This window comes from Euprymna scolopes, chromosome 11 (assembly GCF_053919585.1).
Source record: "Euprymna scolopes isolate OS-2025 chromosome 11, ASM5391958v1, whole genome shotgun sequence".
Lineage (NCBI taxonomy): Eukaryota > Metazoa > Mollusca > Cephalopoda > Sepiida > Sepiolidae > Euprymna > Euprymna scolopes.
The window spans coordinates 75,997,477-76,024,456 of NC_136492.1; the positions used below are offsets into that span (position 1 = coordinate 75,997,477).

The window sequence follows — 26,980 nt, forward strand, 5'->3', positions numbered from 1 at the left end:
ATTTCTTTTTGTTTTCATTACAGTAACTTCAGACTTATTTAAAAAATCTCATATGGAAGCCTTTAATACTATTTATATATCCCCCAAGAATTGCCACTTTCTGCTAAGAATGTGTTCAGCAGAAAATTGACGTCAGAAAATCAGTTTGCTGTGCATTTGACACATATGAAAATTTAGGCCAAAAACATGAGAAATTGCAAAAAAGTGGTTTCTTTCATTGAAATTCTGAGTTTATTTTTTTTTATATTAATTTATTTGTAATTGAGTGTTTTCTTTTTATAAGCGTCCAAAGAAAAACATTAACAAATCCCTTTATCTCTATGTTAAGGATAGCTTTTTTAAATAATAAACGTTAGTATTCAAGAAATCCATTTTTTTTGTATAGCGAGCGAGGCTTTCACTGTTTTTTGCTTTCATGTAACAATTTTATCAACAAAAGAAAATGTGTTTTTGTTGAAAAATAAGAATAGTTAAGAAAGCTCGTGACGAGAATATAATATAGCAGGGACAGATTTTCTCACTTCACGACTTTCTACCATTCTTAGTCGGAAATTGCAGTTCTTGGGTGTTATGCCACTTACACAATCAATTCTTTATATGATAAACATGAAATTTACCAATTATTTACACTATTTATATCCTTAGACTGCTCCTGAAAAAATTGTTTAGTAATAAAATACTCTTCCAGTAAAGACATCACAAATATTAAAAAAAAAAAATTGTCCATAGTTAGGTATTTATCTGCTATATTTATCGTTGAAACTAAAACGACTCTACACACACGCACCACAGTTGAAACAGAAGGTGAAGTTCTACAAGAATCTCTGAAGTGACGATTCCATTGAATTTTTGTCTCCTCCTCGTAATGCTTAGAATATTTTGGTTTCTGAAAGTTCCAATACATCAAATGCATTCTACAGGTTTCACTGCAACCAAATAAGTGTTAACTTTGAATCCATCCGCGTCTCTTGATTTGCACATCTAATGATTGTCACAAATCCTCTCTATCCTGCCCTCACTGATTCCCTTGGTATACAACACTTACCAATTCATCTCCTCATTTCGTTTCATTGACTTTCGCAATGTAATTAACTTCTCACAACAGACTTGTAGCACTTTATTTGAGCTAGTCAGAATAATGGACTATTCTTTAAACACAAAATTAACTCTTTTTCTACAAACAGGTGCCTTTCTATATACAGCACTCTGGTTTCTCATCATCTGTTGATTTCTTTTTGTCATTCGTCTGATGATATATGGTATTATTATGGTGATAGATCACCAAAGTTAAGAAACGTTAAATTGTGCTATTACCGGATGGGTGACCATTTCGAAATAACAGGCACCGTATGTAAAAGGACTTTGACATCTAGCAAGAATTGCAGAAATTTAACGTTATCATCTCCTCTGATGGGGATATACAAATGATTTGGGATCACTTGTGAATTTGATAATCCCATGAAACTTCTCTCCTTTGGTTCGATCTCTCTAGGGTGAATGCCACCAGCCTATTTACAGCAATTAATATTTCTATTCCAAACCCCCATGAATAACTATTAATAAGTACCCCACTCCACTAAAATATGATGAAATGCAGTGGCCAAGAGTCAATTAGTTATTTGAAGATATAAAGAACTTTAAGCATAAAAACTTTTACCCATATTATCAGATTTGGCATTATATAACCTAAAAAGGGTTTATATGCCATAAAACTAAACCCCTGCTGCAATAGTAGGCGAGACTAGTTTCTCAAGCCTTGGTAAAGCAACTACTTTAGGAGGCGGAAACTCCCAACATAGTGCCAAGTAATGGTACTGTGTCAATATTCTTAAAAAACCTTCTTTGAAGACACAAGAAATCTGAATTTCGTATATAACAAACAAAACCATAAGGGGACAGTTTCCTTCAACAGGCAAAATTTATGATGCCAAATAATGAAGAAATTATTTTTGTTTTCTGATGTTTTAATATTTTTCTTATAGAATTTTGATTTGTGTTTTTCGTTTCTTATTCTTCATCTATGCATTTAGTTGTTGGACTCCTGGGGAGAAAGACGAACTACAGCCGGAAACGAAACACTAATTTGCATGCCATTGGAAAGCTTCAGACCCAGTTGAGTCTGGCCCTTCTCTGTCTTGTTTGTCATCGGTCTGTTTAGCAAGTATAGTTTTTGAACTGAGAAAATACCATGCAGAACAGCCTACTTCCCAACAGAAATTAACAAGCCATAGTTTTTCATTTGCTGGGGATCAATTTCAAAGCTTTCAGGCTGAAATACAACTGACACCTACCAGAAAGGCTTTTTCCAATAAAAGTTTAAGTGGAATTTGGGTTTATTTTCGACATTTTGTTACTTTAGTTCTCAAAATCATCGACAATATTTTTGACAAAAGGGGAAAAATGGTTGTTTTTTTGAATTGGAATTTATCCTTGATGGATAAATCATCGTTGGCTAGTTTGTTTTTTTACCTTGAAGTAGTATTTTTATTTATTTATTGATTTATTTATTTTTTGAGCTCCTCACATAAAATGGCTTCATGCCCTGTCTGGGGCGATTTCTATAAAAAGAAAAACATAAAGCAGATCTTCATTTATTTTCACATGTCCAAGCCAGCTGATGAGGACCTCTGTTTTTGCAGAGTTCATCTGAAAGGGATACATCTCTCTGTCTCTGTCTCTGTCTCTGTCTCTGTCTCTCTCTCTCTCTCTCTCTCTCTCTCTCTCTCTCTCTCTCTCCTCAGACGATGTTGTTTGGGACCTGCCAAGTGATATTGTGAATTAGATATAAACTATAGCATAGCTTAAAAAAAAGGGGGAGGGGATCAAGTATGCATTGTTCTTTACTTGGTATCAGTGTTTTGGCAGAAATGAGAAATAATATGTATGGCATGAGAAATTGATAACACTTAGAGTCAAGCTTCACCTGTTGCCTAGGCAAATAAATTATGTACATATGCAAATCACTTCAGTAAAAGATTTAATAATAAGTAGAAAGAATCAATACACTTTCTCAACTGAAGTAACAGAAAGAGATTGACCTATCGAGGCTGACCTTTCCTACAAGAACTGGAGGAGTAGGAGAAGCTGACAATAAACACAAACTTCATTTGATCTTGTAATGTTATTAATTTTTATAGCTGCTACGGAAAGAAAAAGAGAACAGAAAGAAGCTAATTTGAGTTTTTGTTCTCATATTTTTATATTTAACTGGCTATGTACACTCACTTTTTTTTATTCAAACCATTTAGCCCGAGCTCAATGGGTGACAAAACAGGTCACATTTGTTCTAATGTGTAAATGTGCTTATGTCAGCTACATGGAAATCTTAGCACAGTAATAGCTCATTGATTAACTGTCTTATTTACGTTTTTTTTAGTAGCAAATTATGTTTACAGTAACTATTGCCACTACATCTATTATAAATACTATATTTCATATGCACACATTGGTGCTACCAGATCAGGCTGTCTGAACATACTGGCCCCCAGACTTAAATGCACCACACATTGATGTTGCTTTTCCTTCTTTTTCTTCGCAAAATTTAAACATGGTTTGCAAGACCAAAAGCAAAAACAGACATTTTCCTCTACAAAACAATCAAATCAAATACCATGAATAAATATTTGAAGATATAAATAACTTGAAAACTTTTACCAAAATGACCAGATTTAGCCTTAAATGAACCGAAGAGGTTGATATATTATGAAACAAAACAACCAAACAAATCATGTATGTATACAACTTTATTAGCTCATTTAGCACGTTTATGAAATATGGTTATTTTTACCGATTCTGTAACCAGATGCCTTCAATTTGAGGTAGGTTAAACAGGGTGAAGATGTCAGTTAATGTCAAAGATTAGGTAAGCACGATTTGTAGATCACACGGGATTCGACATCTTGTGGTTTGCATTGTGTTATATGGCTTGCATGCCTTTATTTTTACAAGGTCACTTTTATATATATTCCTATGTACTGGAACATTTTCATCTTAAATTCTACGCGATTATGCAAAATTTAGAAACTATATATAAATAAAATTTAGTGTAATAGCAGAACCAATAATCTAATAAGAAACCATAAAAAATAAATAAGTAATTAATTAGCGCCCGTTTTTCAAAGGAATATGCAAATCAGTTGACCCTCATGTAGTTTCTCGCCTATCCATGACTGAGTATATTAAGAAGTTCGTTTTCATTAAAAAAAAAAAAAAGGTAGGCTTTTAATATCAATATTATGGTGAGAAAAAAAATTAATCTTTATAGATATTTAGATGAATAAGGTATGCCCATGCCTAGAGTGATTTGAGATGTCTTTTGATCTATTAGTCATTATAGAATTGATTCACGTTCATCTACCGATGTGTTATCATTAGAAAGTTGAAAAAGAGGATTTCATTGTATTTACCCATTTGAACACACTCAGCTGACTGGTCTGTGACTCCTGTTTAAATGAAATAAACTTTCTTGATTTTTAGACTGATTCTAATTTTATTTGAGCTTTTTTTATTGATATCAATAATTGTTATTTTTTAAGGCATTGTTTCCTCTTTATTCACTCTCACGACGCTATCAGGTTCTGCTAGTCCGTCGTGCTTCAGCTTGGAATAGCATTTTTATTGCTTCCTATCTCTGGAAGTGGCACTCCAGATACAAGTCAGTCACCAGGCCTTGATGAAAGAGGTTCTGGCCCCTATCTCCATCATTTGTAACAACAATTTTTTTTTTTTTTACAAGGTAGTCACTATTTATCAAGGCCCCGAAGCCACTCGGGGATAAGGGTTATTGTGTGTACAGTAATCAATGGGATAGTATCATAGTAATCGTTAGTATTGGAGATTTGATAGTGGCTTACTTAAGGGGGCGGTTCATCAGGAATTTGTTTATGTTGGACTTGAAGACATCCAGGTTGTAGTCAGGTGGGAAACACACAAACAGAAGCGAGTTCCACAGGCATGCACTTCTAAGAAAGAAACTTTTTTCATGGAATCTACGTTTTGGTTTTGGCACAGATTTTTTTTTTTAATAAGAGGCTTAAAAATCTGATCAAACAAATGTGCTGTTTCTAGCTCAAAGTTTGAAAAGTGGGTCAAAACATCAAATGAAATGCTGATTGAATAGTTATCTTGAGAATGGATTGTTTTTTTTTTTTTTCTGTTATATTTCTACCTTAAAAACCTAATCGTGTGTTCTTCTCCTCTTCCAGGCTTTACCACCTCGTCTGTTGTCTTTTACCACTTCTAATGTCTTCCTTACCATTTATTGGGGACCATTATGGACCAGCAGGAGCATGGTGGTAAGTCGACTTTTTTTTTCTTCTATTATTCAACAAACCGTTCCGGCAACTGATTTAACAATGATTCCATTGGAAAGAAAGACCAGAAAATGGAAGGAAACAAGAAACTTATCTCTGAAATGATGACTGCATTAAAAAGCAGCAATCATAAGCAGCAATATTTTATGGTATCAAAACATGTCAACCTCGTTAGCCATCTTTTGAGAAAAGCTCATTCATAAAAATGAAACACACGCACACACACACACACACACACCAGAATCTGTATTTTAACACAAAAGCATTTTTTGAGGGTAGGAAGAGATTCTTGCATCAGCAAGTAGAATTTTCGGTTAGGCAGCCTAGTAACTCTCACTCCCCTTATTTTCTCATTTAGTCCTTATATACCATGAGCTGTGTTTCTGGCAAAAGGGGAAGAATTGCTGTTTTCTGGATCAGAATATATTCATCTAGCACTTAATAATGGCTAGTTTTTGACCTTGAAGTAGTTTTTTTTAGCTCGTATATCAAGTAGCTTCATGCCTTGTTTGGAGCTATAACTGAAGGGTGTTTATCTAGAACTTGACCCAAGGTCGCCTCTGCATTCCTTAGAAGCTTATTTTAAGCAGACGGAAAAAGCCGACATGATTAGCCGATCAGCTGTCAGCAGACAGCAATTTTCAATTAAATTGATTCATTGCAACAAGAAGAAAATTTTGTTTTAAAAATGAAAATGATCAACAGCACCTTGTGTGAAATTATAAATTCTCCCGAAGAAGTAATCTCTTTCTGGCAGGAAAGATATGTTCATAGTCAGAAATAAAAGTGCAAAAAGCTTCACGAAATGGTTGACATGAAGGTGTACAAATACAAAATGTAGAACATGTATATCCACCTTAAATGAATAGCAAAGTTATGGGTTTGTGAATCACACCATTCTACACCAATGCGCCCAGTAATTTCATTTCTTGGTTTCAACCACTCTCATTCTGACTGGGACACTATGGTGTGTATCAACTGAAATTTATCAACAACCCTGAATGCATGTGCAGAAAACCAAACAACTGAACTAACCATTTTTTTTCAAAAGGAGAAGGTAATGTTTGGGAGGGTGGACCAAAGCTATCCATCAATTAACAAGGGACACACCATCTCAACAATGGCGTATACTCTGTTGGCTTTGGTACTGAGGGAAAACCTAATCATGACTTTCTATTGTGTCTCTAATTTCTGCTATGAACCTTACACATTCTACTGTGGTTCGATACAAAAATAAAAAAAAACTACGCCTTAAATGCTCACTCTGTGATTAAAGTTTTTGAACAAAATCTGAAGTATAATAAATAATAAATGTTTATAATAAGCACTGTTGATATTGGAATTCATAATTCAAAAGTTTAACGGTTTAAAGTCAAACAAGCGCAGAATCTCACTTAATAAATGCACATATTTATTTATTAAAATTAAATTCGTATTTCAATTCATAACAGAATCTTCATAAAGAAAATCCAAAGTTTTTTTTTTATGTTCCATGACGATGGTATCACCTACTGTATCAGACATCTAAACCTTATGCTTCACCAACATCTGAAGGAAGACGTGTCAAGCCTTATCATTGCCATGGCACATAAAAAATTAAAAAAAAAAAACAAAACAAAAAAAAACATGGATTTTCCTGATGAAGATTCTGTTACGAATCGAAATATCGAGTTTAATTTCAATAAATAAACATGTTCATTTATTGAATGAGATACTGCACTTGTTTAGCTTTAAACCGTTAAATTAAAAAAATTTGTATGAAATATAATATTTTTAAGAATTAATATTTGTTCTTTTTTGTGTTATTATTTTCTGAATTGTTTTTTCTTTATTTCAACAGTTGGATAATTGAAGACTGGAAGTGGAGAGTTGGAATGTAAGCAATATCTTTTTTATTTTTTTGATAATCTTTTCAACATTCTCTTCATTGTCTACACCATGACATGTATCAACTGGAAAACGTTTGGAGTTTCACAAATTTGAAATGTAATAAGTGAAGTAGTGTGGATTCTCTGATAATTAACAACAAAAAAACCTTGACAATTAAATACTGCGTTTTTTTTTTTTTTAAGATTACGTAGGCATGTCCCTTTTTCTTTCTGAGATTCTCGTGGATGTTGTTGAGAAGAAATTGACTTTTCTTGGTCTTTCTTTCTCAGCCAATTGTATAGAAACACCAAAATAATTTTTTTTTCAGAATTTGTTTGCAATTTGGTTATTAAAAGGTAATATGTTTTAATTAAAAAAAAAAAAAACATACGAAATTAATGTATTATCTTCTTAAACATTAATTTTAAGAATATTAAATTAAAAAAAAATAATGATGGAACTTTTAGTTAATCGATTTATCTATAGATCTATATATATCAATTAATGTCTAAAATTTTAAGGCTCAAACTTAAGGGGTCTTAAGAAGAAATTGAAATTCAAGGAATCTTGCTTAATTGGTGTCCAATGACTATGGATAAATGTTAATGTAAATCTGACATATTTGAATTTTCAAATGGGAGATTGTGGTTATACTATATCCTCTAAAAGAAGACTAAATATTCTGAAAAAAAACACCCTGAATTCTGGGGAATATTTATTAATTGATGTCTCATACCTATTGTTGAAATTTCACAATAATCAGAAATAACTGAATTTTCATTAAAGGATCCTGCCCCCCTTTTATTATTGTTTTTGCTCTTTTGTATTAAGTTAAATATACCTCACATTATGACGCTTACACATTGCAATTGTGTTCCAATATTCCTGGTACTTTTGGTGGTACATTAGAATATGCCAACTGCCTCCCTGCAGAGGGTAAAAGTCTATCAATGGTCTGGTGCTACCAAAGTAGGTTGTCTGAAGATACTGGCTTCCTGACCAAAAATGCACCAAACATTGATGTTTTTGTTTTTTTCTTGTCTATTTACAAAACGTAATTATGTTCTGAAAAAAACAAAAACAACAAAACCAAACACTATGAATAAATATTTGAAGATATAAAGAACTTGAAGCATAAAAACTTTTTCCAAAATGACCAGATTCGGCATTAAATGACCCCCCAAAATGTTGCTATGCCGTAAAACAATCAAACCAAACCAAACACCATAAATAAATATTTGAAGATATAAAAAAAACTTGAGGCATAAGTTTTTTTCAAAATTACTGGTATTAAATAACTCAAAAATGGTTGATATGCCGTAAAACAAAAACAATCAACCAAAATTCATAATGATCGGGTAATTAGTTTAGGAATAAATCTTGTATACACAAATATATAAACACATACACATACATAACTTTTTATTGAGATAAAACGATTATTTTTATTTGTTTGTTGTGCTACTTGCTGAAGGATAATGGTTGGTTTATTAGATTAAGTGATCATTTCTGTTAAAAGATAAATTTAATGTTTGAACTGTCAGAAACAAAGGGAATTCCTAGTCTTTTTCGACCCTAAAAATAGCGGGAGACGACTGATTGATTAATGCCAGTGTGTGTGTGTGTAAGCGCACAAGCTCCCACTCACAGATAAGTAGACAAAGATACAAATGCATACACACGTCTCTCTCTCTCACACACACACACACACACACACACACACTATGAGACATGAACTTATATGTGTTCATATACACATATACACACGCTCACATCACTCTTCCTTCCTCCACCCTTATAGAGAAGTGAGGAGAAGCCTGTTGACAAATAGGTCATAAAAGTTCATCTTGTGATGTGTGATCTCTTGCAATTGAACTGAGAGTGAAATGAAGGGGGTAGGGATATGGAAGAGGAGGGTGGGGACATGTTCTCTTTTCTAACGAAGTCATTCATTTCATCATAATTGCATTTCTGTGAAAGTGAATTTGCTGCCGAAATGTTACTTATTCTACTCCTTTGAATAGTTGGACGAGGTTGCTGTGCATCCCTGGCGACTAATTCACTTTAATCATTCAGGCAGAGATGTGCGAATGGCCTAATGGATACTATCAGCAGACTAAGTAATTGACTATACCGGGTTCTAATCCTACTGGGATCATTTACACACTATTACCATTCTAAATAGGTATAAACCCATTAGTTGCCCCCAACTATGTAAACGTTCATTAAAGAGCCACCAACGTATGCACAGATGCACAGCAGTTAACTGAATAGACGGCAACTTTCTGTTAAAAAAAAAGCAATTATAAATTATTTTTTTATACCAATATTCAACAGTGCAGGTAGTGATGATTGCCGCTGGGTGAAAAATTCGAACTCTGCAACAAAATCAGTTGGTCATCCAGAGGCAGACTCAAGCTTTGGGTCGAACCAACAACCACTGAGTCAATAGTCACCAGGCCACCGAGACAGGCACCATTAGTAATCATATCTACAATGCGGTTGCAAACAATATCGCTACCAAGAGTGCTCAACGCGAGAAGAGAGGAGGTTATATATATATATATATATATATATATATATATATATATATATATATATATGACCAAAATCTTTAGATATGAATATTTCTAGAAAGCAATAAGTATTAAAAAAATGAATTAATTTTTTTTCACGTCATTTCAATTCAGCCTGTCATATACTCATGAACAATGACAGGTGCTTTGATTGTATTAAAAAGCTAAGAATTATTTAATGAAATTTTCTCCATGATTTACATTTTCTCTTTTCTTTTACATCCCCTCACCAAAGTCAATGCATGAGTGCGTGAGTGTGATTTATTACTCACTGAATTAAGGAAGCAATACCCAACCTTTAAATCAACAACATATTAGAATACCGAATTCTTCATTTAATACCCTTATACATAACTCTCTCACCCTCTCACACACACACATGACAACATCTAGAATAAAATTTTGAATATACTTAGAAAATACATTAAAAAATAAATAAATACATATACATGACAACATTATAGCATCTAGGATATTTTGTAGTATAATTGCGTGCACACACACACATGTATATATACAGCCATACTCAAAATTATGAAGCACCAATGAAAAATTGAAATTATGATTCCAATGTAAAGGTTAAGAATAGTGGATTAAACATAAGTAAATCTATTTTAACAACAATAAATATTTGGAATGTCTTCTTTTTGCCTTTACAACAGCTTTTATTCATTTTTGCATTTTATTGGCTAAACTGGTGCAGATGGTAGGATCTATTTTATGCCATTCTTCATAAAGTTTGGCCTCTAATTTTTTTTTTTTTTTAATGAAAATTCGTGCATTCTCACTATTTTCCCTAGATCGGACCACAAAGTTTCAATCAGATTTAGGTCTGGGGATTGAAGGGGCCAATTCATCACTGTAATAATTTTCTTCTCAAACCAACCCATTGAAACTTTTGACATATGGCATGAGACATTGTCTTGTTAGAAGATTAGATCACTTGGAATGTTATTCAATATTTTAGTCAAAGAGGTTTGGTAAACCTGGTCCAGCATGTTAGTATAAATTGTGGAGCTCATTCTGCCCTCACATGTGTACAACAGTCCAGTGCCTAAAGCTGTGTAGCTCCAAACCATTACGCTTCCTCCTCCAAATTTGACAACTGGAAGCACACAATCAGGATGAAATGCCTCTCCTTCCCTATGGCAAACATAAACCGCTCCATGGGTGCCAAAAGTCTGATGAAAAAAATGAGAACTTGCTATAATTTTTTAATAGATGTTATGGATGTGTATTTACATAAAAAATTTCAATTGTTCCTTCTAAAGTTTAGCAAATAGAAGCTGTTAACTTGCCTCAAAGTTATTTTCATCAAACCAAACAATTTTGACCCAATCATCAGGTGTCTAATTTTCATTTTTTTTTCTTTTTTTTTTTTTTTTTGCAAATCCCAGTCGTTTTTTCTTGTTGGTTTCTTCTTTGCTTTGCATCCTTTTAATCCCGCTTCTAATAATCTTATTCTCACTGTTTGAGCTGAAGTGCTTTTGTTTGCATCCTCCCTGAGTCCAGCAACAAGCTCTGAAGAAGTTTTCTTCCTATCTGCAAGGGATGCTCTTTTCAAAGATCTGTCTTTGGCGGTTGTAGACTTCTTGTCCTTTTCTGTTTTTGAAAGATTTTGTTTCCTTGTACATTTTAATTGTTGTTTGAACTCCCTTCTTTGAACTTTTAATCCTCATGGCAATTTCTACCTGAGAATAACCTTCACCAGAACAAGCAACAATTTGTGCCATTTTAATCTCTGAAAGCTACCTTTTTGAAGGCATTTCCTAGTAGATATACTATAAAGAACTGGTAGGAATCAAGTATTACCTGAAAAGTAAGAAACAACTTTTAGTATGACAATGAATCATTTTGAATATTGGATTGAATTTAGTATGAAATTCAGCTAAAACTCTTGAAAGAGGCTTTAAAGCAAATAAATACTATAATCTATTGTTAAATATCTTGCATTTGCTCTCAATTGTTCACTGTACAATTCTGAATCTTTAAATGCGTATGTTTAAACTATTATCTACGATTTTTATAAATGCTCCATAATTTTGACCATAGCTATATATATATATATATATATATATATATATATATATATATATATATATATATACACATATATATGAAAAATAATTGATGGCAGTTCAAAGTTAAATGTACTTTATTTGTTCATCAAGTCAATAAAAAAAAAAACATGTAAATTATGAAAAAATTCTGTAGATTATAGTATTTCGAAGTTAATGCTTCTCATTAGAAGAGAAGAGCAAATATATATATATATATATATATATATATATATATATATATATATATATATATATATATAAATAAATAAATAAAAAATCAATACGAAAAATATATAAATTTTTATATTTTTCTGTATTTATTTCCTATGTGTTGATGTTTAGGAATACAAAAAGTCCTTTGAAAAAAAAAACAAGAATGTTTCTTTCAAAACCACATAATTTTCGACCGATCATCCCGATCATGTGACAGTGAGGAAAACCGAAGGGTCGGTTGAAAATTATGTGCTTTTGAAAGAAACATTCTTGTTTTTTTTTTCCAAAAGACTTTTTGTATTCCTACACGTCAACACATAGGAAATAAATACAGAGATGATATAAACATTTATATATTTTTCGTATTGATTTTTTTTTCCTACATATTTATATAGATTTAAAGGAATACACGTGGATACAACATGCAATTCGGTATATATATATATATATATAGAGAGAGAGAGAGCGAGAGAGAGAGAGAAATAAAAAAAAGGAACAAACCAAGTTATATGTTCATCAACGTTTCTTATTTCCAGACTTACTCTGTATGAATAAAAGTAAGAAAATAAAACAGCAGTACAAATATTTGAAAATATATTTTTGATGTAATGAAATGCATGACCCTGTTCCATTTCTGAACTGAAAAAGTCGTTGGAAATTCAAAATGGGGAGGGGGCATAGTGTTGTGAAAAAGAGTAAGATTTTTTTCTAATGTCATATAGCCGTTAATATATTTAAAAAGATATGTTGCAATTCATATTCTTTTTGGAACAAATATGTCCATTATAATTCAAATATAGATGTGTAACTGATATGAAATGAGTGTATTTTTCTTATGTACTTTATTGACTGATTATATGTATTAATTATTATAGGTAGTGTTTTCTATAGTGTTAGAGAGTTTACCTGTGTCTAAAATTATGTTCTTTTAATAGAAATGTACTTATTAATGGCGATATATTATAGAAACCTTCATGTTGTTTAATTGTGCTTTAATTTGCGATAAGAAAGAAGTCTCTGTTGCAGTTTATTTCAAATAAATTTAACTGTGTTTGCTCCTTTGAAGTCAAAAGTATGATTATTTTGCAATGAATGAGAGAATAATGTATTCAAAGCTGCTATTTTTTATATTTCTTTTCTGTTCATTGAGCCTTTTCTCTAATCTGCGTTGGGTTTCACCAATGTAACTATGATGACAATTTTGGCAAGGAACAGTGTATATGCTTGCATTGGAAATTGGTTTGTTTTGGAGATGTTTTGTTGTTTTTAATGTTTGGTTTATAGTTTGTGATATGGTTTGTATGATTGAAATTCCTAGTTTTAGTATGTTCCAAATTATTGTATTATGGGTGTGTGTAGGTAAAAGATGTCTGTTTATGAGAGAACTGTCTGGTGTATATGATTTTTTGCTTATTTATCTTGGAAAATATTTGTGTACTTTTTTCTTAGCATTTAATATAAAATATGTGCAAGGTTTTCAAAGTATTTGTGAGATATTTTGTCCAGATATTCTGGACTGCAAATTCTGAATGCACGTAGGAAGAAACCAGTTATCGTAGCTGCTGTTTTGTTGTTATTATGGTGAGTAGAAATGTATGTAATCATTTTTGTGTGTAGTTTTGCGGTGAAATTTGAAGGATAGTTTATTATTGGATTTTATAATAAGTATGTCTAGAAAAGGTAATGAGTGATTGTTTTGTTTCATAGGTGAACTTAATGGAGGGTTCGACTGAGTCAATTTGTCTTTAATATTATGTGCGTGTTTTCAGGAAGAAAAATTAAAATATCGTCAATGTCTCTAAAATATTCTGTGTTTGGAGTTAATCTAAATTTGAAAGGACCAGATTCTTGGAATTCTAAAAAAATGCAGACTAATACTCCACTGAGAGGGTTACTCATAGGAAGACCGAAATTTTGTTTGTAGAAATTGTTGTTGAATTGAAAATAAGTCATGTCAGTTATAAGTCTAATAATTTTTATAAGTGTTGTGAGGAAACGATAAGTTAATGTTTACTTCATACACATCTAAAAAAATCAAACATAATAATAATAATAATGGAAAAAGACACGTATATGGGGAAAGTTTAAAGTTATAACAACTAAGAGCAAAGGTTCTAACCTTGTACAGGTCTCATTTTCTTTTTTTTTTGTTTTCACAACCATGAAATAAATAGGTATATGGCAAATGAATAGTCATTTTGACATCCTTTCACTTAAAAACTCACTAAAATTCAAGAAATCAATCAATTTTCATAATGAACTTTTCAGTATTTATAAATTAACGATCACAGAACATAATGAACCTATTATTCTCTTATTCTTAGTGAAAATGTACACAAAAAAGCACCTTTACTAAAGTTATAGTTTTAAATGCTAAAAACGCATGAATTTATTTTTGATTTTTTTGTGAAAATAAAGCATCATGGATATTAACAATTAAAAGTAAAAATTATATATTTTAGGAACATTATAACTAAAAAAAAAATTCTCGAACTAACTATATTATCATTGAATTAAGCATTGTTTACTCAATATTTTCACAAAAAAATATGATTACAAAAAAATATTTCATGTGATTTTAAGAACATTTTCCGATGAAATTTTAAATGCATATTATAAAGCATTTCCCTTGTATACATGAACGTGTAAACATCAGCATAATGTTTTTATATACACATATAATCTTGAAAATAAAAAACAAAATTGCAAGAAATTGAGATCCTGAAAAATGATTTAAAAAATGGTATGATTTCTATAAACGATTAATTTGAAGAAGTATGGGTGGACAGAACAAACAAAAAGTTTATAAATTTCATTAGTAAATAATTTTTCATTAGTAAATAATTTTTTTTCAAATTTGAATTCTATTTAATCATTAATGAAGATTTGTTTTAGCTTGTGTTTTTTAATCAATAATAAAATTTAAGCATAAATCAAGTAATATAATTGATTTTTGAACAACATTTTACAAACCTTTCTTTCAGAATTTCAGAAGAATTTTGGTAAAAAAAACGTCATCAATGATTTTAGAGAATTATTGAATAAAGAACGATTATACTAAGTTAAATATGAAACTTTTTTTTAGAGAAAAATAAAGAAATTCTTACTTGTGTACATTAAAAATATTCTAATTAAATAAGCATTTCCTGTTTTATTCCAACAAAATAAAATTAAACGAAATTATTACATTTCCCGTGATCTGTACTTTTTTGTGAAAATCATTTGGATTGGTGCTTACATTTGAGCGAGAATTTCTTTATATTGGAAATCATTTTTATTTATTATGCAATGTTTTGTTTAAAAAATCTGTACATTTTGTTAAATTCAGTATCTTAAGATTTTAATTCACGAATTATTGTGGAAATAGTTTCAGAAAACTTATAATTATTTTCCAGAGATATTAAAAGTTGATTCATTTAGACTTGAAATCCAAACAATTTTTGTGTTTATATCAATATTTTTCACTGTAATTTTTTTAACATGTAAATATACATTTTTTTCTTTTAGAGATTAACACAATAAAAAATTTAGACATAAACTAAGAAAACATTATGATTAGCCTCCGTTAAAAAGCATAGGGCTCTGGGTTTTTTTGTTTTGTTATTATTTGACCATTTTTGCCAATACCTATAAGTAACTGTTATAGAACCCCCCCCCCCCCCAAAAAAAAAAAAATTCAATATTTTTTCTTTTGAAACTTTAAAGTTTTCGGCAATATGACAACTTCTTTACAAATTTCAAATCTTTTTAAAGTTTAATTTTTCGTAATACTTTTATAAACTATTTATTTTGATAATGATATTTGTTATACAACCTAAAAAGCAGCATCGTTCATAATATGCTATCAACTGTGTTGATTCTGTCAAGTTTCATTATTTTCAGAACCTCCACAAGGTGAGAAAATTAATTGAAATAAAAAAAAATAGAACTTTTGAGGGTATTGGAATCAAAATATTTTTTATTTAATTTCCGATTCCAAAACGACTTAAAAAAAAAACCCTCTGAAATTTAATTTTTCATTGTTGGTACTAATGATAAAATGACGAATATTTATTGTTCAGCAACTTCAAGCTGAGATTCAAACTCTATCACCTTGATGGCAGTTGGTGCTTCTACACTATTTTAGCTGCTGCCTTGCTAATAGCATTATAAAGTAGTATATATAATTATAACACTACTAGCAAGACTATCTGGTGTTTACCAGTTTTAATTTCCATGAAGTGCATAAATTAAAAAAATAAACGTGAACACTGAGCATAATATTGTAATTTGAAATGTTCTAGTCCATTGCAGGAAAAAATCTGAGTAAAATCTAATTTATCTTGATAAAGTCATGGTCGATTTTCAAGGATACACAAATTAAATTAATATTGGTTCAACAAAATGTCCTTTCAAACAACAGTATGCATACTATAAGATATTCCACCTTGATTAACATATACATTGTATGGCTTTGTCAGCATTCATTTGGGTGATGCAAAATTATTACTTCAATTAAATAAATTATAAATAGCAATTGAATATGTAGATTTTTTAGCATGCACCCTGTCTTATGATTTATTACAAATCAAAAATCTTGAATAGACGCTGCCATGCTAAAAATTGTCTACTTGAATCCTACTCCAACATTTATAAATACATATTTCAACTATCACCTTTAGAATATTTGTAAACATAGTCATGTGATATATAATTCTGTTTAAATTTGTTGCCTTTACTGGTTGATTTAACTTGTGCTTTATTTAATATATAAACGCTTATTTTTTCATTTAATCTCAAAATAGAATTATTGATCAAATTAACGATGCCCAAAGATTTTATAATAAAAATAATTATTATAAAATGTTCTGAATATTGTAGAAATTCAAACATTCTCTTTTTTTTCCAAGGCTTTTTGTCTTAGACATTTGAGTTGCCAATCTGTCATCATTTGCCCGCTGCTCACGTTGGAATGAGACAACACTTTGCACAGGAAATTAATTTTCCTGTTCGATCGTATTCCTTATGAAAAATTAATAAGATGCATCCTGAAAGTTTGTGAGACGTCAGACTGTCAAATATTAGAAAACTTTCACATTTTATAAGTTTTTTTTTCTTCAACTTGTTTAAATGGTTTAGGCTCAGGGAATCTAGATGTCACCTGGACTTTGACTTGCCACAAAAATAATTCTGGTTGATATCTGCTCTTGTTGATATCTGAAATTTGTTGTGTTGGGAACCCATTTTGTTTTCTAAAATATATTTAATATTTTTGAGAAACTCAACAGACTAGAAACACTCCTAAGATGTATCTGTTTAATCTGCCATTTTAAAATATAAGCAGGAGATTGACCAACAGAGAGAACCTCTGGAGAAATACCAGCCAATCTAATAAAACTAAATGTGTAATTGTGGTGACCTGGGATTTCCTCAACTTACATATTTCTAGTCAAAAACCTCCAACGGTTAAAACTGTTCATGCATTCTGTCCCAAATAAATTCTTGTAATTTCTTAGCATAAACACTTTTAGATTTTAATGGTACTGTTCAAGTTAACTGGTAAAAATAATTTGCCAATAAAATTAATTTTATTACCAGTCACTGTGCACACTGATTTTGTGTTTTCTGCAAAGTAAGTTTTTTAACTCTCTTCCACATATGTAAATTTATAATAGAAAAATCTGACCCAGTGTCTAATTGTAATTTCACCGATTATTAAATATATGAACTATTACGTAATGGCATGAATTTTTTATCTGATTTTTCGTTGGATCTGGTATGTCTAATTCGGTTTTTTATTTTGCTTCTACAATACGAAACTTTATGACCGCGCCTTCCACAATTTTGGCAAGTTTTGTTCTGAAAAGGACAACATTTTTCTCAATATAATTCTCCACATTTATTGTATGGTCTCAGTGTAATTTCTTCTATTTTTGTGTGGATCGTTCGTTTTGAAAATGTGGGGAGCAATTTTCTTTTCTCTTTTTCCAGAGAGTATTTTTTTTGATTTATACTGAGAATGTGGTTGGAAATATTATTTTCTTTCTTTTTCGAGGGAGTAATTTTTGGGTTTATACTTTACTTTTCTGACATGCTACTCCTGATTCTCCTGTTTTAGAATTGCTTCTCATGCTTGTAATCCTTTGGCAAACCTCCACATATTTTTCTAGAGTTTGCTTTCGAGTTTTGCTGGTACTCTTCGTCTAATCTTTGATAAAAAAAAATCTGAGAGTAACTTCAGGGTTTCCACGAACTCCAGATCCATGTTTTTTGAAGATGTAGTCTACAAATCTTAACTTGCATTAAAATAGTTAAACATTTTTCTCATCAGACCAGTTTTTGTAATCGATATTTTTGTACCTTCTAAAAAGTGTAGAACGTTTTGTCTTCATCATGAACGTAGGTAAAGGTCTCCATAGTGTTCCATATTGTGTTCTGTAAAAATACTGTGTTGCTGTCCATGGTTAGTTTATTATCCAAGCTTTTAAGAAATAATTTTTGATTTTTTGATAGACATTCTTCCATTTTTTCTTGTTGTTAGATCAACGTTTTTTTGTTTTTTTTTTTTTTTTCAATTTTCTGTTGATTTTGTAGTTCTTGTTGGTTCAACTTTTTATCATTTGGACGATAATAGCCTTGAAGTCTTCCCTCCTGTAGATTTTGCTTTAATGCTGTATCTTAAACAAACCTTATGTTTTTTCTTCTTTCTGATGTAAGAAAATACTATTTGATTCGAGAAAATCTTATGGATTTATGTTAGTTTTAAATGGAACTGTACCTTAAGTACCATTTTGAAAACTTTTTCGGTGTTCGGCAAAAGTGAGTTTTTTTTTCTTTTACACTACTTGTTGAAGAGTTTAAGAGTTATTTTCATTGTACTAGAATGGACGGAACAGGGATAGTATGCTCTCGTTTCATCGTGGGTATAAATCCTAAGTAATTGACAATTGTATTTTGAGTGTCACCCGCTAGTGTTCAACCACCAGAAGAGTGTCATTTGGAACCGAATTGTACTAAGTACTTTATCCACTACGCCACTAATCCTTGTGGAAATAATACTCCAGGTGAAAATATGAATATTTGCCTTTTGTTAATAGATCAGTATTTGTATTTTTCTATGTTTTTATGCTGGATTTTAACTGTAAAAATATATCCAGGAAATTACTTGTTTTGGTTTTTCTGTTTTACAGCATAGAAACCTATTTCTAAGTTATTTGACGCAGAAATACGATACCGATTGAAAAAGATTAATTTTATGATTTTTTTTTCTTACATAGAGCTGAGGATAATAGGATGGTTTTATATGTCCCCTATATGGTATTTTTTTTCCTACTAAAGGCAACGAATTCATTGGATTGAAATCTCTCGATTGGAATATCCGAGATAGTATGTGAATATCTAGCATGTAGTAGGATGTCCTATTCCCAGGATAAACAAAATAATTTTTTTTTTAAATATATATATATTGAGTATTAGAAAGTATCCATTTAATCTTGTTTTGCAAAATAATCTTTCTTTTTTTTTATTTTTAACATTGTTTTTCTTTATTGTTTTTTTATTTAAATTTTTTTTAAAAAAGTGTTGTTTTTTTTATATTAAAAATTGTTTGTTTTTAATTTTAAAATTGTATTTTTATTTTAAAATTCTTTTTTATCCGTCATTTGAAAATAGGATTTTTTATAGAAATCGCTCAAAATAAAGTATGAAGCCACTTGATGTAAGGCGCTAACAAAAACGAAAGATGACACAAAAAACTGGAGATACCTATTGACTTTAGTCTTGTAAAGATAAAGGTTTTAGGTCGGAGGAAAACAGTGAGCAGGAAGAGAGTTCCATAGTCTTGCAGTTCTTAGAAAGTAGCTACTAGGATAAGAAGCTGTATTATAACGAGATATAAAAACAATAAATTGATGGAGACTACGAGACCAACAAGTCAGAGGAACTGGAATAAAGGAAGCAATTCCAGATCAGAAAATTCTGAAGAACATGTGCCATTTGACCTGGCTTAGCCAATCTCATAGTCTGTATCGATTATGCTAGTTTCGTGCTTCAAGAATCCATTGCTCGAAAAAAATTCCTTTTAAGAAAAAAAAAGCAGCCCAACTAAAATACTTGTTCATTACAACAGAGAAAAATATTGTTTCTAACTGATTAACTAAGTCCTTGACCGATTTAAAACTAACATTAACAGTATAAGTTTTTGTTATTTTTTTAATTTTAGTTATTTTTATTTTGATTTAAGTAAATCTTTACAGGAATTATTTTATGTTGAACAAAAAACTGTTTTTGTTTTTTTCATTAAAAAAAATGGACTTTGTTTTTTCACACCATTTTATAAATTAATTAATTTTTAAATTGTCCTCTCATTGTCATCAAAATCCAAAGTGATCACATCAAAATGGAAATTTTGCTGATTGGGCAAGGAAACTATTCCAATCCTTTATATTGATCGTTAATAGAAATAAGGATTTCTCCCCTCTTTTATTCCGACAAAATTGTTAGTTTCCTTCAAGAGACAAACTTAACATTTCATATTGATCGCTAGCAAACACATCTGCACCGACACACCTCTTTTATCGACATCTTTGGCTCAATTTTATTTTCTACTTTTGTAGCAATGAGGAAAATGAGAGATATTTAATACTTTTAGATTTTTTCTTTATGAAATTGCACCTTGCAATGATTGCTCTGTCAATCAATTTATGGCCATAAATATAAAATAATTTTAAAATTCAATAAAAAAATAATTTAAAAAAAACAATTTTAAGATAAAAAACAATTTTAAGATAAAAACAATTAAAAAATAAAGACATTTTTAAAATAAAAACATTTCTAAAAATAAAAAATAATTTTAAATAAAAACAATGATAAAAAACGGTAAAATTAAAAAAAAAAACAATGGAAAAAATTAAAAAAAACGATTTTTTGCAAAACAAGATTAAATGAATGTTATCTGATACTCAATCTACATATTTAAAAAAAAAAATTCATTACCAGATGCCAGACATTCACATGCTATTTCGGACATTCCAATCGGGAGATCATTTTAAGATTCTAACCATCCCTTTAAGTGCAACTGTTTGAATGTCTCTTGCACTTTGTTCACCGGTTAAATTTGCCAGTTAGCTTCTGAAACTCTTTTTCTATGAGTCCAATCGCTCTTATAATTACTGGAATGATGGAGATCTTCCCAAGATTCCAGTTTCTCTTCATGTCATACATAAAACCTTGGTATTTCGTTATCTTCTCCCTCTCAGCTCTATTTAACCCAGCATCATTAAGGACACTAACTTCTACTAGGGTTACATCTTTCTACTTCTTTTCTCACATCAATATAGTAGGCTTAACAGCTCTATATTCTAGGTATTTATTTTTAACATTTCTTTCTGGTACATGTTGCCAGAACATTTTATATTTAACTTTTTATAGTCTAGTTGAAGATATCCTTTGTGTCGCCTTGTATAGTAATCGCCCCCTCAACCTTACAACTGGATGTTGGGTTGCTCACACTATCTACTTCTGTGTGGCAGAATCTAAACTTGTCATTGTGGAGACCACTTATCTTTATAAAGTATTGGTCATCAAGTCTTAATCTAGGACTGCCATTATCCCCTTCCCCTATTTCAAACAGAAGCGTGACAGACAAAGCGGACAGACAGAATCACTTATGCCACTATTTCTATTATTATTGTAGTAGAAGAAGAATAGTAGGTCTATGTTGATCACGGTCGACCATGGGTGTATTATCCTTAGCCTAGTTGTCCTGGCTGTTTGCTTGGCTGGAACAAAACTGCTTGTGACTGGAGAGATCAATGCGAAAACGGCAAACTCTGTCACAAACATGTGTCGTGCTTGAGCTGTTGGCAATGATGTTTACCTGTTAGGCTTAGGAGTTTGAATGATGAACTTTCAGTTAGTGTTATTACCCATGGTGATCGATGGATTGAAAGGTTCTTTGCAATTTTTGAAGGAAGGGAGCTTTGTCTTTGTAGCATTCGATGATACCATCCATTCCACGACAGATTGGAAGTAGTTTTCTAAGGTTTTAGACATTGCCTTGGATATTTGTACATTCGTTTTCTCCTGGCCAGTTCTATATTTAGATTTATTTCTCTCAAATCCATCCGTATCATGTTTTCTATTAGTCTTCCTATTGCGAACTGACACTGCTATCTTAACTGTTCTACATCTACTAACCCAAGACTCTTGCTCATGTTTTCAATGTAACCATATTCTCAAATTCTACTGCACACATATCTCTATATTGTTAAGATTTAATCTTCCTTTGAGATCACCGGATGTAAAGCTGTCTTTAAGACTTATATTACATATCCATTGTATCATTTTCATATCATTTCTCTCCATTCAACGCATGTCTTCAACCCTCACTGGTCAGATTTCACTTCCATACATGATCACACTGCGCGCACATGCCTGATAGGCTCTATGCTCTTAGTTGACAATGGTAATACTTTGTTGGTTAGTGATGACAAGTTCCCTGAACTAATTTCATCCATTCCTCTTAGCTATACTTGGATGTATCTGAAATATTTTCTTTAAATGGAAGAAAAAAAGGAAAAAAAATTACTCTATTGTGCCAAATCTAATACAATTACCCCCTCTTTCAAAATGTTTCTGCTTCAGATTCGTTTTAAGACTTGGCTCACATAAAAACAAATACTCAATTGTGATTAGAATAAAAAATTGCTCTCAACTTTTTGCAACAAGTTCTGTTAAGTTTATATTTTGTTAAGTTAATTCAATAGGATTCGAGTGGTTCCTTCATCGTCTGTATGTGCGCCATATCGCATTGTAATCTGATAAAAGCGAGGCTAGAATGAAAAGGTTCCTCTTAGACGAAAAAGTTGATGCCACATCTATTTTTAATTTTACCCTCTCTCAGAACCCGCGTTTTTATAGATGAAACATAAGTTACTGTTATATCTGTTCAACGGTATATAATAATATGACAAAATACGCCGAGTGGAATGCGTAACAAAAAGGTTTATTAGTACTTCGCAATAATACAAATACAAAATGGCTACTTGCTTTTGAAGTTAGATAAATGTAACTGAAGGTAAAGAAAAAACAACTTGGCGTGTGGGAGCTAAAAGCTCGTCCCTGGGAAGCTTGGTTAACAGGAGTACACTTGTAGAGTGGAAGACGTGAGACTGGTAGGACGCAAGGCTGGAAACAAGACAAGACGCCCTACCTTAAAATGGTAGCTCTTTTATATCCGGTATTATATCCGGTTCAATACGTAGTTATGTCTCTTATAACAGTTACGTTCTTGAAAATCTAACCTCGTACCGAAATAAAATTTCTTAAAATTAATAGTTAAATAAATAAATTATAAATTATCCATAACTGGCTGCCCCCACCACAGTCTCTGAATACAATTTCTCTATCTATCTCTCTCTCTCTCTCTCTCTCTCTCTCTCTCATATATATATATATATATATATATATATATATATATATAATCTCGATGATACCAATGTAATTTTCTGTAACACATATATAAATACTAGCCTGGGTGCCCGGTGTTGCCCGAGTGTTTGGAGGTGTGTTGAGCAAAAAAAAGGGGGGGGGTAGTAGTCTGGCAGGTTCAAACCCATACCGTAGAGGAGGAAAAGAATGTGAAAAAAAAAGTGACATCTTTGCCGTAGACATACATACATACATACATTTAAACAGACAGGTGATATTTATATTATAGATTACAGTAGTAATATTTCGATTTTTTCTTAATTATTAAGCACTGCTGGTGTTCTCTGCCACTAAACTTATGTGTGTGTATATATATATATATATATATATATATATATATATATATATATATTGTGTGTGTGTGTGTGTGTGAAACCAGAATAAACAAGTATCCATATTGTTATTGAAATTCTTTTATGATGTCAACAAGCATAAGATACAAAAATAATTCCATACTTTCTTCCAGTAATCGAAACAAAAACAATATACATGAACTGATAATAGAAAAAGAAGAGGTCTGTGCCATCAGCTGGCGAAACTAACCATTTTCTGGTAAATTAATTTAAGATGCATAACTCGTTCTCTAGTGGAAAATCGTTCACACAGAACATGACTTAATCTCATGAATTCGCATTCAAAACAAAAACAAAATTCTGCAGGAACGGATATCGCTAATTTAAAAACGAAGAAATTCACATCTTAATGTCAATATTTGCATTTAAATACGAAAAGAATGGCCCATTCTTAATACGTATGCATGGATAAATAAATTATACATGTGGAGATTTTTGGATAGTAAATGTAGGCATGTAAATGAATAGGCCTTAATTAACAAATTAATTATCGTCAATGATTAAGGACAGCAAAATACAAATAAATTTGAAATAATTGTTATTGTGATGAAAAATGTAATACTATCGTGTTTGCCGTTATTGCTGGAAACCAGTAATCTGTTGGCGTGTTCTTAACAAATACATTTAGAACATTGGTGAGGTGGACGGGTTTTTTTTTCCTCTATTGTTTCCAAATGTTTTCTTGTTTAAGGTGCTTTAGCCTCATTAGTAAGTGTATAAACCTAGTAGTAAAATACTTTAAATAAATGATTAAACTATTACATGCCTTGTCACATGTATTTGTGCATATTTGAAGTAGTTGATGAATCTAATTTATAAATTAGTAAATTCTAATTATTTATAGTAATACCGAGTCTGAATAGCTGGGTTAGAAGGTTATTAAAAGGTTAACAAAATGCTATTGTTGAGATATTGACACGGATGCGTTAAAAACGATCTTAAACATTCCTGTGATATTGACATATTCTGTCCGACAAACGTAAAAAGTGTAAGGGAGTAATTGCTGACACATGTTTTCTTTATTTTTGTTAAGTGTTGAGCCATAATAGTAGATTTAGTTGGCAAAGAATCAATGCACTTACGATCTTGAGTGTTGAGTGATTCTGTCAAACAAAGATAGCAGCAGTAGATCAAGTCGAGTCAAGACGGAGACTGATAGCGAACTGACTGGAATCCAAAGTTCGATATTTTAATGATGAGGTCTGAGGCTTCTTGTTGATTGGTTGTCCTAACGTGTAGTTATAAATAAGATCGTCCAAATTTGGGGAGTAATACCCTCTATTATAAGCAAACATATTTTTGCAATTTTAAACTAAAACATCCAGTCTAATATAACGGGCAGGAATTTCCTGACACAGGGTGGGGGACACCTCATAAGTCAGTCCTTTATTTTGTATGGCAGGGGATTGGCGGGCCAATCAAATAAGAAACGTGTTGCTAAGAGAAAAGGACATGGTCAGTACTTAGAAACAAAAGAGGAGACTCTAAATTTCAATAATGAAATGCAAATTCTAGTTCCATTTTTGGTTCAAGTTATTTTTACAAAAAGTTTTTTTTCTTCCCATAAGTCAATCAATTAAATGAATATATAAAGAATTTCTTTAAAAAACGTATAGATCATACTTGTGCCACAAATGTTGAAAAATTCACAGAATGAATGAATAATCGGCTCATTCTTATCGTCATAGAAACTGTCTATTGAGAGACAGTGCTCTCTTTTGACTCTAAAAGGATTGCACTGCCTTTTGCCCTACTGAAGGACGGTGCATTCCATTCTGGCTTTGCTGAAGGACGATACACTCCATTCTGGCTTTGTTGAAGAATGGCAAACCTATTTATGGTTTGTTGAAGGATGATGCAATTCTTTCTAACCTGCTGAAAGATGGCACACTTTCTCCTAGTCTGCTGAAGGATAGCGCACCCTCTCCTAGTCTGCTAAAGGATGGCGCACCCTCTCCTAGTCTGCTGAAGGATGGCGCGCCCTCTCCTAGTCTGCTAAAGGATGGCACGCTCTCTCCTAGTCTGCTAAAGGATGGCGCACTCTCTCCTAGTCTGCTGAAGGATGGCGCACCCTCTCCTAGTCTGCTGAAGGATGGCGCACCCTCTCCTAGTCTGCTGAAGGATGGCGCGCCGTCTCCTAGTCTGCTAAAGGATGGCACGCTCTCTCCTAGTCTGCTAAAGGATGGCACGCTCTCTCCTAGTCTGCTGAAGGATGGCGCACCCTCTCCTAGTCTGCTGAAGGATGGCGCACCCTCTCCCAGTCTGCTGAAGGATGGCGCACCCTCTCCCAGTCTGCTGAAGGATGGCGCACCCTCTCCCAGTCTGCTGAAGGATGGCGCACTCTCTCCCAGTCTGCTGAAGGATGGCACACCCTCTCCCAGTCTGCTGAAGGATGGCGCACCCTCTCCCAGTCTGCTGAAGGATGGCGCACCCTCTCCCAGTCTGCTGAAGGATGGCGCACCCTCTCCCAGTCTGCTGAAGGATGGCGCACCCTCTCCCAGTCTGCTGAAGGATGGCGCACCCTCTCCCAGTCTGCTGAAGGATGGCGCACCCTCTCCCAGTCTGCTGAAGGATGGCGCACCCTCTCCCAGTCTGCTGAAGGATGGCGCACCCTCTCCCAGTCTGCTGAAGGATGGCATACTGGTTTGTGGCCTAGTGAAAGACATCACACTGCTACTGGCCTAGTGAAAGATTGTGTGCCGGCTACTGTCCTAGTGAAAGTCGACATACCAGCTACTGGCCTGGTGAAGGCTGGCATACTGACTTTTGACCTGGTGAAAGACGGTGCACCTATTTCTGGCCTGTTGATGCCTGGTGCACAAATTTTTGCCTGCTTAAGGACAATCTCTGCTTGAAGTTCTTTTGTTCAACCTTTTTATACTATCAACACTGTACCATTGCTAGCATCTGGTATTATTTTGGACTTTTCCTTCACCTAAACTAGTTACTCTATCGGAGTTTGTGAGTCTTGTCTCCTATTTCAGCTGGGGGAGGGATAGATTAATATATTTCACAAATGTATTAGGTAAAGTAATATAATAACCCACATTGAACTTATAATCTTTGCTGGTAATCACAGCAACACACAAAACACAGCAAATCATAAAAAGTTTGCCTTTGTTATGTTA

At 32.2% G+C, this 26,980-nt stretch overlaps 1 protein-coding gene across 2 annotated transcripts in view; it reads left to right on the top strand.

The window, feature by feature from the left end:
• Nucleotides 1-26,980, top strand: part of LOC145287914 (uncharacterized) — a 1,114,340-nt gene that overhangs the window by 707,815 nt on the left and 379,545 nt on the right. For both annotated transcript variants that reach the window (XM_080135863.1, XM_080135862.1), the window contains exons 7-8: nt 5,205-5,294; nt 7,153-7,188. In XM_080135863.1, the coding sequence (XP_079991989.1) occupies nt 5,205-5,294; nt 7,153-7,188 (126 nt within the window). The remainder of the gene's footprint in view (nt 1-5,204; nt 5,295-7,152; nt 7,189-26,980) is intronic.